Below are 16,110 nucleotides of genomic sequence, written 5' to 3' on the forward strand. Positions count from 1 at the left end.
TACATGTATTATAGTTACTGCCAATAAAAAGTACATGATCATTATTGGATGTAAAATACTGACCTAATATTTTTAGATTTCATTCAAATAATAATAGCATTGAAACAGTCATTTATCTCAACTTTTCTGCACTATTTGAAGTTAATGAACTGAACTCAAAACCTTTAAGATCTAATCACATACCTAAATGAGGTACAAATGTATTCTACAAGCAGGGTGTGACTCTTTCCATCGAACGCCAGAACATCTATTGCACTTTCCCAGACCTAAGAATTTCAAAAGTTTTATTTACTAGCTTTTAGACACACATGAAAAACAATATCAAATATCAAGTAACAGTTTCTTAAAACACTGTCCATAATCAACTAGAACTGTCAAATTAAATTCAATTGTTTTTTTTATTCTTTATGTGCCTGTCCACAGACAGGACCTATAACGTAGTGGATGTAGTTAGTTGTGTACCATATTTGTTTTTCCTTCATTGTTTTTTTCGGCTGTGGATTTTTTCTTTTGAAATGTTTCACATTTTATCATACCAAGGCTATTTATAGATGATTATATGGTATGGGTTTTGCTCATTGTTGAAGGCTGTTGGACAGCCTGTAATTGTTTATATCTTTGTCCTATGGTCTAGGAATAATTGTATCATTGTTTATCATACCACACCTCCTTATTATCATATGGTATGGGTTTTGCTCATTGTTGAAGGCTGTTGGACGACCTGTCATTGTTTATATCTTTGTCCTATGGTCTAGGAATAATTGTATCATTGTTAATCATACCACACCTCCTTATTATCATATGGTATGGGTTTTGCTCATTGTTGAAGGCTGTTGGACAGCCTGTAATTGTTTATATCTTTGTCCTATGGTCTAGGAATAATTGTATCATTGTTAATCATACCACACCTCCTTATTATCATATGGTATGGGTTTTGCTCATTGTTGAAGGCTGTTGGACGACCTGTAATTGTTTACAACTTTGTCCTATAGTCTAGGAATAATTGTATCATTGTTCATCATACCACACCTCCTTATTATCATATGGTATGGGTTTTGCTCATTGTTGAAGGCTGTTGGACAGCCTGTAATTGTTTATATCTTTGTCCTATGGTCTAGGAATAATTGTATCATTGTTTATCTAACCACACCTCCTTATTATCATATGGTATGGGTTTTGCTCATTGTTGAAGGCTGTTGGACAACCTGTAATTGTTTATATATTTGTCCTATGGTTTAGGAATAATGGTATCATTGTTAATCATACCACACCTCCTTATTATCATATGGCATGGGTTTTGCTCATTGTTGAAGGCTGTTAGACGGCCTGTCATTGTTTATATCTTTGTCCTATGGTCTAGGAATAATTGTATCATTGTTAATCATACCACCTCTCCTAATTATCATATGGTATGGGTTTTGCTCCTTGTTGAAGGCTGTTGGACACCTGTAATTGTTTATATCTTTGTCCTTTGGTCTAAAAATAATTGTATCATTGTTTATCTAACCACACTTCCTTATGGTTATATGGTATGGGTTTTGCTCATTGTTGAAGGTGAAGGCTGTTGGACGACCTGTCATTGTTTATATCTTTGTCCTATGGTCTAGGAATAATTGTATCATTGTTAATCATACCTCATCTCCTTATTATTATATGGCATGAGTTTTGCTCATTGTTGAAGGCTATTGGACAACCTGTCATTGTTTATATCTTTGTCCTATGGTCTAGGAATAATTGTATCATTGTTTATCATACCACACCTCCTAATTTTTATACAATGAAATTATCTAATGATCACAGATACCCCTCTCCATCTTAACATACTTAATGTACTTACAGGATTGAAGCTTGAAATTCTTTCTATTATGAGTTTTACAATTTGCTTAAAAATATGTTAAGTCCTGGACCATTTCAATTTTCAAGAGAAAAGCCCTCCTCAAGAAATTCAATGGTCCTGAAATAAGTACTAACGTAACGGACTGTAGGCCATGGACCTTTGTTTTCCAAAATTCAAAGATTCTCTCACAGAAATGAAAGGTCCCTGACCGTTGGGCCCACACTAATTTAAAACTATGAAAAGTAAAGTAAGAATAATGTAATGGTGTGTTATATTGTAATGGTTATACATTATAATGTAATGGTGTGTTATATTGTAATGGTTATACATTATAATGTAATGGTGTGTTATATTGTAATGGTTATACATTATAACGTAATGGTGTGTTATATTGTAATGGATATACATTATAATGTAATGGTGTGTTATACTGTAATGGTTATACATTATAATGCAATGGTGTGTTATATTGTGATGGTGTGTTATATTGTAATGGTTATACATTATATTGTAATGGTGTGTTATATTGTAATGGTTATACATTATAGTGTAATGGTGTGTTATATTGTAATGGTTATACATTATAATGTAATGGTGTGTTATACTGTAATGGTTATACATTATAATGTAATGGTGTGTTATATTGTAATGGTTATACATTATAATGTAATGGTGTGTTATACTGTAATGGTTATACATTATAATGTAATGGTGTGTTATATTGTAATGGTTATACATTATAATGTAATGGTGTGTTATACTGTAATGGTTATACATTATATTGTAATGGTGTGTTATATTGTAATGGTTATACATTATAATGTAATGGTGTGTTATATTGTAATAGTTATACATTATAATGTAATGGTGTGTTATACTGTAATGGTTATACATTATAATGTAATGGTGTGTTATATTGTAATGGTTATACATTATAATGTAATGGTGTGTTATATTGTAATGGTTATACATTATATTGTAATGGTGTGTTATATTGCCATATTTTAGTTTGTTGCTTAGTCCTTAACTAAAAGCTCTTTTCAAAAATGGCACTAGCCTATGCTGTGGGACCATAACTTCAAACAAGACAAATAGACCTGTGTCGCTGCATGCAATTGATTGAGTAAAATATTTACTGAAGCATTAATGATCATTCCATAAAATCATAAGAGCCAAGAAACTTTCATGAAAATTATCTTTGTACAATGAGTGTTGTAAAATTTCAAACTACTGGCAAACAGGAAGAAGCTGCACAGCCGAAATAAAAATTGCTAACACGCTACAACTCAAAATTATCAAGCTGTTCATCAAATATAAAATCATTCCCTTCCATAGAAGCAAAGAAAAGTTCAAAGAAATTTTCATTGTACAATGAGTGTTGTATAATTTCAAACTATCGGCAAACAGGAAGTGACTGCATGGCAGATGTGAAAACTGCTTACAGTCTATATTGATTTACCTCATTTTGGAAAAGCAGCAAATATTAATTTTCAAGTCTTTGGTTTAAATGTCCAGGGTTCAAACCCACCACCTCCCACACTAATGGTGAACACAATACTACACACCATGAAGATCAACGAGGTGGTTTTTATGGATTGGGTTTTTTTTATGTAATCTTAAAAAACATATTATACGATACATACTAATTAGATAAATACTGATGAATATACCTCTCAGGTCAGTCTAATTTACAAGTAAGGTTGTGCCATCATCTAAAGCATCTGTGAAAAATAACTATGAATCATATTTACTTGTTTAAGACTGATAAAATATATATGTATCACATAAAAATACTTCATTGGTACTTCTTTTTATAGTTAACTGTTACGAGGTGGTTTTTATGAATTAATTTTTTTTTTATGTAACCTTAAATAAACTGTTATCACAGAGATATGTCTCGCCTTTTTGTAATTTTGATAATGCAAATGTTGAAATTAAAATAGCAATACTTTAACATGTAAGTTATGCAAATATTTGTCGATGAACCATGACTGAAGGTACATGGTTAAAATAATCTCCATGGAAATGAGATGTGCCAATGCTTATATAACTGCATACCAAATACCATTGACTTATTATAAGTCGTTCCCTTTAAACTAACCTAAACACAAACATTAACTTGCAAACTATGTAAAAGTTTCAAAGTCAATGAACCATGATGAGGGGGTGGGGCTATATAATCTCCATGGATACGATACTTGCAAATGCCAATAAATTTGCATACCAAATATCATTAATTTAACATTAGCAGTTCATCTTAAACTGATCTAATCATAAAATAATACATGTAAACTAAGCAAAAGTTTCAAAGTCAATAGACCATGACTAAGGGGGCGGAGCCAAATAATCTCCATGGAAATGAGATGTGCCAATGCTAATACAACTGCATACCAAATATCATTGACCTACCACTAGTGGTTCCCCTTAAAATGATCTAATCACAAACTACTACATATAAACTAAGCAAAAGTTTTAAAGTCAATAGACCATGACTGAGGGGGCAGGGCCAAATAATCTCCATGGTAATGAAATGGGCCAATGCTAATACAACTGCATACCAAATATCATTGCACTACCACTTATGGTTCACCATAAACTAGACCTAATCTAAAACTAATACATTGTTGACACCGCCGCCGCTGACAACAGCATACCTATGTCTCGCTTTTTGTCTCCGTCAAGTCGAGACAAAAACATATTATACGATACATACTAATTAAATACTGATGAATGTACCTCTGAGGTCAGCCCAATTTATAAGTAAGGTTGTGTCGTCATCTAAAGTGTCTGTGAAAAATAACTATGAATCATATTTACTTGTTTAAGCCTGATAAAATATATATGTATCACATAAAAATACTTCATTGGTACTTCTTTTTATAGTTAACTGTTACGAAAGTTTCTTATAAACATATCAATGTATGTGTGTTTTCTCCCTGTATAAACATATCAATGTTTGTGTTATCTCCCTGTTTCTTATAAACATATCAATGTTTGTGTGTTATCTCTCTGTATAAACATATCAAAGTTTGTGGGTTATCTCCCGCTATAAACATATCAATGTTTGTGTTATCTCCCTGTAAAAACATATCAATGTTTGTGTTATCTCCCTGTATCTTATAAACATATCAATGTTTGTGTGTTATCTCTCTGTATAAACATATCAATGTTTGTGGGTTATCTCCCGCTTTAAACATATCAATGTTTGTGTTATCTCCCTGTTTCTTATAAACATATCAATGTTTGTGTTATCTCCCTGTTTCTTATAAACATATCAATCTTTGTGTGTTATCTCCCTGTTCCTTATAAACATATCAATGTTTGTGTGTTATCTCCCTGTTCCTTATAAACATATCAATGTTTGTGTGTTATCTCCCTGTTTCTTATAAACATATCAATGTGTGTGTTATCTCCCTGTATAAACATATCAATGTTTGTTTTATCTCCCTGTTTCTTATAAACATATCAATGTTTGTGTTATCTCCCTGTTCCTTATAAACATATCAATGTTTGTGTGTTATTTCCCTGTTCCTTATAAACATATCAATGTTTGTGTTATCTCCCTGTTTCTTATAAACATATCAATGTTTGTGTGTTATCTCCCTGTTTCTTATAAACATATCAATGTTTGTGTTATCTCCCTGTTCCTTATAAACATATCAATGTTTGTGTTATCTCCCTGCTTCTTATAAACATATCAATGTTTGTGTGTTATCTCCCTGTTCCTTTGTTAGTCTTTTCGTTTGAATTGTTTTACATTTTTCATTTCGGGGCTTTTTATAGCTGACTATGCAGTGTGGGTTTTGCTCATTGTCATAAGCCGTAAGGTGACATATAGTTTTGTTAACTTCTATGTCATTTGGTCTCTGGTGGAGAGTTGTCTCATTGGCAATCAAACCACATCTTATTATTTTTATATTTTAAGTTTACTGTAGACAAAGATTTTATCAATCAACATTACTACAGGTTAACAGGATAATCGGTCGAAAGATTATCCGACTAACCGGTTAGACAAAACTGTTTACTTTGACAAAACTAATTTATATATATATATTTTAGATAGATTAGATTAGAGATAACTGTATTGTATTTGAAGCTGTGCAGACGTCCATTGGTAGTTTTACTGTCGCAAATTGAGTTTCCTGAAAACGCGTTGCCGGGAATCGTTGTCTCATTGGCAATCATACCACATCTCCTTATTTTTACTTTGGCCGATAGTTCTCATTGGCAATCATACAACACCTCCTTATTTTTACTTTGGCTGATAGTTGTCTCATTGGCAATCATACCACACATCTCTTTTATTTTTACTTTGGCCAATAGTTGTCTCATTGGCAATCATACCACATCTCCTTATTTTTACTTTGGTGGATAGTTCTCATTGGCAATCAAACCACATCTCCTTAGTTTTACTGTCGCAAATTGAGTTTCCCTGGAAACTGGTAGAAGAGATACTTCGCAAAATAGTTGTCTCACTGGCAATCATACCACATCTATTTATTTTTACTTTGGCGGATAGTTCTCATGGGCAATCATACCACCTCTCTTTATACTTTGGCGGATAGTTGTCTCATTTGCAATTATACTACATCTCCTTATTTTTATATCAATGATAATACCAACTAACAAATACTAAAAACATTGCATTTATATAATTTTCACAGATTTGTAAAATATGTAAAATCATACAACATCTCCTTATTTTTAATTTGGCGGATAGTTCTCATTGACCATGTTGACAGTCATACCACATCTCCTTATTTTTACTTTGGAAGATAGTTGTCTCATAAGTAATTATACCACATCTCCTTATTTTTACTACGGTAGATCTTCTTATTTTTACTTTGGCGGATAGTTCTCATTGGCAATCATACCACATCTCCTTATTTTTACTTTGGAAGATAGTTGTCTCATAGGTAATTATACCACATCTCCTTATTTTTACTACGGTAGATCTTCTTATTTTTACTTTGGCGGATAGTTCTCATTGGCAATCATACCGCATCTCATTATTTTTAATTTGGCGGATAGTTCTCATTGACCATGTTGACAATCATACCACATCGCCTTATTTTTACTTTGGAAGATAGTTGTCCCATAGGTAATTATACCACATCTCCTTATTTTTACTACAGTATATCTTCTTATTTTTACTTTGGCGGATAGTTCTCATTGGCAATCATACCACATCTCCTTATTTTTACTTTGGAAGATAGTTGTCTCATAGGTAATTATACCACATCTCCTTATTTTTACTACAGTAGATCTTCTTATTTTTACTTTGGCGGATAGTTCTCATTGGCAATCATACCACATCTCCTTATTTTTACTTTGGAAGATAGTTGTCTCATTGGCAATTACTAGTATACCACATCTCCTTATTTTTACTTTGGCGGATAGTTGTCTCATTGGCAACATACCACATCTCCTTATTTTTACTCTGGTGAATTGTTCTCATTGGCAATCATATCACATCTCCTTATTTTTACTTTGGAAGATTGTTGTCTCATTGGCAAATACACCACATCTCCTTATTTTTACTATAGCAGATCTTCTTAATTTTACTTTGGCGGATAGTTCTCATTGGCAACCAAACCACATCTCCTTATTTTTACTTTTGATTGATTGATTGATTGTTGGTTGCTTTACACCGCATAACACAACAAGGCTATATCTCGGCGAGAGCTTATTCGAATATTTTTTACAATTTAAAGCATATTCTTAAAATCAGACAAAAGGCCCTTCAATAAACTAAAATTCTAGATTAAAGCAAATTGATTATTTACAAATAAAAATGAACATTAAGATAACGTGATAAAATTTAAAATCGTTTTAAATATAATAAAATTTTTATATTTTAGAATATATTCCAACTTCTTTTAAGAATGAAACAATATTTGTAAATGGAACATTATTAAATAAATCATACATATTATACATATAAATGCTTCTTACAAATATCAGCAAAGTCAATACAATTGATTAAAACATGTTTTATAGTATACTTGCAGTTACAAGGTATACATTGTGGTTCTACTTCATTTTTTAAAAGATATTTGTGTGTTATTCTAGTATGACCAATACGACATCTAGAAATAACACACTGATCTTTTCTGCACATAACATTATTGAAAGGTTTACCTAAATTAGGTTTAATTTCATGTAATTTATTATCATCTTTTTTACTCCATTCATTTTTCAATATATTAAAAACATATTCTCTAATATTAGATTTAAAATCAGTATATGGTATATCACAGTTAGATAAAGGGTCACCCAGGACATTCTTTGCCTCAAGGTCTACAGCTGTGTTTCCAAGGATTCCAACATGACTCGGCACCCACAGAAATAATATTTCTTTAAGAAGAATTTTTAAATTCCTCATTACATATAAAATTTTGAGAATTGTTGGGTTTTTAATTTTAGTATTTTGTATAGCTTGTAAGCATGAAAGTGAATCAGAACATATAATAAATTTGGATTTATCTGAAGAAGCAATAAATTTCAAAGCCAAAATTATTGCTTCTGCTTCAGCAGTAAAGATGGATGCATCAGATGGCAAACGGAGAGTTGCAGCTCTGTCCCTGAAGACAGCAGCAGATGCAACTCTGTCACCATCTTTTGATCCATCAGTATAGACAGTTGAAAAATCTGAATAATTGGCTTTGATTTCAGCATAGTGTTGCTGAATTAAAAGAGGATTTGTTTTATTTTTATTGTGTTCACGGAGATCAAATATCATTTTTGGTTTGGGAAGTTCCCATGGAGGACATTTGCAAGTTTCAACTTGAGCAACAGATTTTAAATCAAAAGAAGCTAAATGTGGTTTTAAACGTATACCTAACGGAGGAATTTTATTTTCATGTTTTGCTAAAATATCTTCATAAATTGGATTAAAAACACAGCTGTAGGCAGGATTATCTGAGTAGGCTTTTAGTTTGACAGCATATTGAAGTCAAAGCTTCAAACGTCTGTCAAAGAGTGAGTGCTCATCAGCCTCTACATACAGACTCTCAACTGGTGAGGTTTTAAATGCGCCAAGACAGAGACGCAAACCCTGATGATGCACAGCATCGAGAATCTGTATGTAGGACTTCCTTGCAGAGCCATACACTATAGAGCCATAATCTAGTTTAGATCTAACTAGAGATCTATATAAATTAAGTAAAATGTTGCGATCAGCACCCCAGTCGGTTCTGCCGACAACTTTTAAAATATCTAATGCTTTTAAACATTTCGATTTTAACATTTTGATATGGGGTAGAAAGGTTAACTTTTTATTGAAAATTAACCCAAGAAATTTGGTTTCATCAACCATTTTAATTGGGTTGCCGTACAAAGTGAGTTCTGGATCAAGATGCAATTTCCTTTTGTTACAAAAATGCATCCCGACCGTTTTTGAAGTGGAAAATTTAAACCCATTTTCCGAGGCCCATTTTTCAATTCTTCCAAGACATAACTGTATTTGTCTTTCTATGTTATTCATATTTTTGCCTCTATAACATATTAAAAAGTCATCAACATACAATGAACCTTCAATATTACTTTTGAAGATAGTTGTATCATTGGCAATAATACCACAACTCTTTATTTTTACTTTGGCGGATAGTTTTCATTGGCAACAATACCACACCTCCCTTATTTTCCTTTGGCGGATAGTTGTCTTATTGGCAATCATACCACATCTCTTTATTTTTACTTTGGCAGATAGTTCTTATTGGCAATCAAACCACATCTCCTTATTTTTACTCTGGCGAATATTTGTCTCATTGGCAATCATACCACATCTCCTTATTTTTACTTTGCAAAATAGTCGTCTCACTGGCAATCATACCACATCTATTTATTTTTACTTTGGCGGATAGTTCTCATGGGCAATCATACCACCTCTCTTTATACTTTGGCGGATAGTTGTCTCATTTGCAATTATACTACATCTCCTTATTTTTATATCAATGATAATACCAACTAACAAATACTAAAAACATTGCATTTATATAATTTTCACAGATTTGTAAAATATGTAAAATCATACAACATCTCCTTATTTTTAATTTGGCGGATAGTTCTCATTGACCATGTTGACAATCATACCACATCTCCTTATTTTTATATAACCATGCAATATAAACATTGATGAATGAACCATGAAAATAAGATAATGTTCGTATAAACCATGCGGATAGACAAACATGTTTACCTTACAAGCATATCATAAACCAAAATACAGCTGATCTATTGCTTATAGTATCTGAGAACCTGACCAAACCACTAAAACTTAACTCTGACCAATGAACCATGAAAATAAGATCTGAAAAGCCTGCCAGACAAACATTCTGAACATTTCTGCATGTCAGAATTTCTCGACCTTTAGCAGTTTTCAAGATAATAGACAAAACTTGCATTCTACCCATAAATTCTATTTTGAGCCATGTCGGCCATGTTGTTTAGCAGGGGGAAAAGAAGGGGGTGGTATAGGAATGCACTTTTTAATTAACACCGAAATGCATAAAATCTTAATTGATTACTTAATAAAATTGTTAAGGCTTTGTCTAAAATAACCACCACACATCAAATTTGAAAGAAAGTCAATGCCACTCCCATTCAAATAATTCTGGAAAAGCCCTAAGCAATTTCATTGGATGCCGATTTTAAATCAAGTATAAACCTTTTTTTTTAAATCTGATAATAAAGGGATTTTCCATTATAAATGTTTTATCAGAGGGATATATATAGTTCACAAATAATGTACACTTACCTATAATAACATCTTGACTGGACGAGAGTCACATTGACTGGACGAGGGTCACATTGACTGGACGAGGATCACATTGAGTGGACAAGGGTCTATAAATAAATATCAATAATAGATGTTCAATCTAGAAATAGAAATGTTTGTATTAAAGTAGAAATAATAACATGTAATAAAGACTCAATGAATACCATTTTGACATCTCTCATTGATAGGTTGCTGTCTGTTTGATACAGACCTCCTAGGATTCTGACTAAGGACTTTTGTAGGCAAGTCCAGGGAATCGTCATTGATTGGTTGCTGTCTGATTGACATTGACCTCCTAGGATTCTGACTAAGGACTTTTGTAGGCAAGTCCAGGGAATCATCATTGATTGGTTGCTGTCTGATTGACATAGACCTCCTAGGATTCTGACTAAGGACTTTTGTAGGCAAGTCCAGGGAATCGTCATTGATTGGTTGCTGTCTGATTGACATAGACCTCCTAGGATTCTGACTAAGGACTTTTGTAGGCAAGTCCAGGGAATCGTCATTGATTGGTTGCTGTCTGATTGACATAGACCTCCTAGGATTCTGACTAAGGACTTTTGTAGGCAAGTCCAGGGAATCGTCATTGATTGGTTGCTGTCTGATTGACATAGACCTCCTAGGATTCTGACTAACGACTTTTGTAGGCAAGTCCAGGGAATCGTCATTGATTGTTTGCTGTCTGATTGACATCTATATATATATAGACCTCCTAGGATTCTGACTAAGGACTTTTGTAGACAAGTCCAGGGAATCGTCATTGATTGGTTGCTGTCTGATTGACATAGACCTCCTAGGATTCTGACTAAGGACTTTTGAAGGCAAGTCCAGGGAATCGTCATTGATTGGTTGCTGTCTGATTGACATAGACCTCATAGGATTCTGACTTAGGACTCTTGAAGGGGAGTCCAGGGAATCGTCATTTATGACCTTGGCGATTTCAACAGTGAAAATAAATTTCATTGCTACATAATTATTGCTTTAGTCTATATGATAAAATAGAGAAAGGAAATGACATCAAATTTTATCATTTTTAAACATTTGCTATAAAATGATATGAAGATATGCATGCTTAGTTGATACAATATTTTATGATCCTTATGAATCTTTAGAATCATCAGTTTTGAAAATGATGAGTCCAGACAAAATTTCACGAGTCCATGACTCATTGACAGCCTTAGTGAGAACACTATCTCCCATCTTTCATTCATACAGCTGATTTCTTAGTTAACAACTCTATTGTTATATACAATTCCTATTTTAATGATTGCAATGTTTTATCAGTTTTTTACTCTTAAATGCAATTAAATATGTAATTACTTCATGTTATTTTTGTATACAAGTTGCAGAGTGAAAAATGTTAATCCTGTAAAAAAAGAATTAAAAAGCACTGGACTGGTGTAATGCTACTTACTAGAATGAACCATGCAGCTAGTTCTTGATTATCTCCCCTTTTAGAATTTTAATATTCACATGAAACATTGTAGTTTATTTGATAAACCAAATTATTAAACATTCCAATACAATTTGACTATTATCATGATTATGTTCACTTACCTATAGTAATAAAATTGACTGGTCCTTGAATAGATAAATACAAATAGATCTTCAAACTGAAAGTATAAAATAGCTGAATTTCAGTTTACATCACATTTATCTAAATATTGGTTAAACTTTCTCTGAATTTGTATATAATTGTCATAAATGAAAAAAGAAGGGTCTATTAAAACCTTCCATAGTTCCATAAAACGCTCAGTGTAAGAGTTTTTAGGATAATTCATAATAGCATGGAAAAATTAAAACAAGAGTGCACACGCTGAAATGTCTCGCCTGAATTACTGACCGCTGATTTTATGTTGAATGTCTAAAGATAAAGGCATAACTAAAAAACATCACAGAAACTCAGGTCAGATAAATGCTGTCAGACAGACATATACACCTTACAATTTTTTATACACAAAATAAAGTTGACCTATTGTTTATGATAATTGAAAAACAGACCAAAACAAACAAAAAATTTATCATTGACCATGAAACATGAAAATGAGGTCAAGGTCAGATGATACCTGCCAGACAGACATATACAGCTTAAAACCATTCCATACGCCAAATATAGTTGAAATATTTCTTAAAGTACTTGAAAAACAGACCAAAGCACAAAACTTAACATATACCAATGAACCATGAAAATGACGTCAAGGTCAGATAATACCTGCCAGACAAACATATATACCTTACAACCATTCCATACACCAAATATAGTTGACCCATTGCTTACGATAATTGAAAAACAGACCAAACACAAGAAACTTAACATTGACAATGAACAATGAAAATAATGTCAAGGTCAGATGATACCTGCCAGACAATAATCAAGCTTGATACTGTCTGAATTTGGATTGTGATCAAATTTTTGACATAATATAGGTTTCTGAAATAAATAAATGTGGTCAAAGATCTAAAAATTTTGAAAAGGGACATTTAATTTACCTAGTATGGTCTGATATCCAAAATCTAACAACGTGGTTAGATGCAGCATATAGAAAAAACACCAAAAATTTAATTTTAATCAAACAATGTCTAATTTTGGACAATTCAAACCATAAAGTGGACTAATTTGAAAACAGGGAAAAAAATATAAAAAAATCCCCCCAAACTTTTTGAACCCCTATTCTGGTCTTGTCACTCTACCTGAATAGTCAGACTATCTCTACTGGGAGTCATTCTGGTCATGTCACTCTAACGTTAACAGTCAGACTATCTCTACTGGGAGTCATTCTGGTCATGTCACTCTAACGTTAACAGTCAGACTATCTCTACTGGGAGTCATTCTGGTCATGTCGCACCAACATTAGCTAGACTATCTCTACTGGGAGTCATTCTGGTCATGATACTCTAACGTTAATAGCCACACTTTCTCTACTGGGAGTCATTCTGGTCATGTCGCTCTAACGTTAATAGACAGACTATCTCTACTGGGAGTCATTCTGGTCATGTCGCTCTAACTTTAATAGCCAGACTATCTTTACTGGGAGTCATTCTGGTCATGTCACTCTAACGCTAATAGCCACACTATCTCTACTGGGAGTCATTCTGGTTATGTCACTAACTTTAATAGCCAGACTATCTCTACTGGGAGTCATTCTGGTCATGTCGCTCTAACGTTAATAGCCAGACTATCTCTACTGGGAGTCATTCTGGTCATGTCACTCTAACGTTAATAGCCAGACAATCTCTACTCATGCTACTGGGAGTCATTCTGGTCATATCACTCTAACGTTAATAGCCATACTATCTCTACTGGGAGTCATTCTGGTCATGTCGCTTTAATGTTAATAGCCAGACTATATCTACTGGGAGTCATTCTGGTCATGTCACTCTATAAATGTAATTAGCCAGACTATCTCTACTGGGAGTCATTCTGGTCATGTCGCTTTAATGTTAATAGCCAGACTATATCTACTGGGAGTCATTCTGGTCATGTCACTCTATAAATGTTATTAGTCAGACTATATCTACTGGGAGTCATTTTGTGTCATGTCACTCTAACGTTAATAGTCAGACTATCTCTAGTGGGAGTCATTCTGGTCATGTCACTCTAATGTTAATAGCCAGACTATCTCTACTGGGAGTCATTCTGGTTATGTCACTCTAACGTTAATAGTTAGACTATCTCTACTGGGAGTAATTCTGGTCATGTCACTCTAACGTCAATAGTCAGACTATCTCTACTGGGAGTCATTCTGGTCATGTCACTCTATAAATGTTAATAGTCAGACTATCTCTACTGGGAGTCATTCTGGTCATGTCACTCTAACGTTAATAGCCAGACTATCTCCACTGGAAGTCATTCTAGTCATGTCACTCTATAAATGTTAATAGTCAGACTATCTCTACTGGGAGTCATTTTGGTCATGTCACTCTAACATTAATAGCCAGACTATCTCTACTGGGAGTCATTCTGGTCATGTCACTCTAACGTTAATAGTCAGACTATCTCTACTGGGAGTCATTTTGGTCATGTCACTCTAATGTTAATAGCCAGACTATCTCTACTGGGAGTCATTCTGGTTATGTCACTCTAACGTTAATAGCCAGACTATCTCCATGATCTCTACTGAGAGTCATTCCTGTCATGTCACTCTAACGTTATTAGCCAGACTATCTCTACTGGGAGTCATTCTTGTTATGTCACTCTAATGTTAATAGCCAGACTATCTCTACTGGGAGTCATTCCTGTCATGTCACTCTAATGTTAATAGTCAGACTATCTCTACTGGGAGTCATCATGGTCATCTCACTCTAACGTTAATAGTCAGACTATCTCTACTGGGAGTCATTCTGGTTATGTCACTCTAATGTTAATAGCCAGACTATCTCTACTGGGAGTCATTCCTGTCATGTCAATCTAATGTTAATAGTCAGACTATCTCTACTGGGAGTCATTCTGGTTATGTCACTCTAGTAGCCAGACTATCTCTACTGGGACTCATTCTGGTTATGTCACTCTTAAGTTAATAGTCAGACTATCTCTACTGGGAGTCATTCCTGTCATGTCACTCTAACGTTAATAGTCAGACTATCTGTACTGGGAGTCATTCTGGTCATGTCACTCTAAAATTAATAGTCAGACTATCTCTACTGGGAGTCATTCTGGTCATGTCACTCTAAAATTAATAGTCAGACTATCTCTACTGGGAGTCATTCCTGTTATGTCACTCTAATGTTAATAGTCAGACTATCTCTACTGGGAGTCATTCTGGTTATGTCACTCTTATGTAAATAGCCAGACTATCTCTACTAGGAGTCATTCCTGTCATGTCACTCTAATGTTAATAGTCAGACTATCTCTACTGGGAACCATTTTGTATCATGTCACTCTAAAGTTAATAGCCAGACTATCTCTACTGGGAGTCATTCTGGTTATGTCACTCTAATGTTAATAGCCAGTCTATCTCTACTGGGAGTCATTCCTGTCATGTCACTCTAATGTTAATAGTCAGACTATCTCTACTGGGAGTCATTCTGGTTATGTCACTCTAATGTTAATGGCCAGACTATCTCTACTGGGAGTCATTCCTGTCATGTCGCTCTAACGTTAATAGCCAGACTATCTCTACTGGGAGTCATTCTGGTCATGTCACTCTTATGTTAATAGCCAGACTATCTCTACTGGGAGTCATTCTGGTCATGTCACTCTAACGTTAATAGTCAGACTATCTCTACTGGGAGTCATTCTGGTTATGTCACTCTAACATTAATAGCCAGACTATCTCTACTGGGAGTCATTCCTGTCATGTCACTCTAATGTTAATAGTCAGACTATCTCTACTGGGAGCCATTTTGTATCATGTCACTCTAACGTTAATAGCCAGACTATCTCTACCGGGAGTCATTCTAGTTATGTCACTCTAATGTTAATACTCAGACTATCCCTCCTGGGAGTCATTCCTGTCATGTCACTCTAAGGTTAATAGCCAGACTATCTCTACTG

The 16,110-nt window shown here is 33.8% G+C and overlaps 2 protein-coding genes across 13 annotated transcripts in view; both read right to left on the reverse strand.

Moving 5' to 3' along the window:
- Positions 1-16,110, reverse strand: part of LOC127731936 (uncharacterized) — a 144,403-nt gene that overhangs the window by 110,963 nt on the left and 17,330 nt on the right. For 3 of the 12 annotated variants that reach the window (XR_007995913.1, XR_007995912.1, XM_052240803.1), the window contains exons 2-5: positions 12,174-12,229; positions 10,596-10,684; positions 4,574-4,624; positions 184-266 (exon numbers count right to left, since the gene is read on the reverse strand). The gene's annotated coding sequence lies outside the window, so the exon portion shown is untranslated. Of the gene's footprint in view, positions 1-183; positions 1,206-1,573; positions 1,660-1,694; positions 3,086-3,480; positions 3,559-4,550; positions 4,625-10,595; positions 10,685-12,173; positions 12,230-16,110 lie in introns of those variants that run through there. The other 9 variants (XM_052240806.1, XM_052240805.1, XM_052240804.1 and 6 more) reach the window with 9 other exon arrangements.
- Positions 10,770-11,309, reverse strand: LOC127731905 (uncharacterized). The gene has a single exon (XM_052240751.1). The coding sequence runs from the start codon at positions 11,307-11,309 to the stop codon at positions 10,770-10,772; it is 540 nt and encodes a 179-aa protein (XP_052096711.1).

Source organism: Mytilus californianus, unplaced genomic scaffold, assembly GCF_021869535.1.
Source record: "Mytilus californianus isolate M0D057914Y unplaced genomic scaffold, xbMytCali1.0.p SCAF_21, whole genome shotgun sequence".
In the NCBI taxonomy this organism is placed as follows: Eukaryota; Metazoa; Mollusca; class Bivalvia; order Mytilida; family Mytilidae; genus Mytilus; species Mytilus californianus.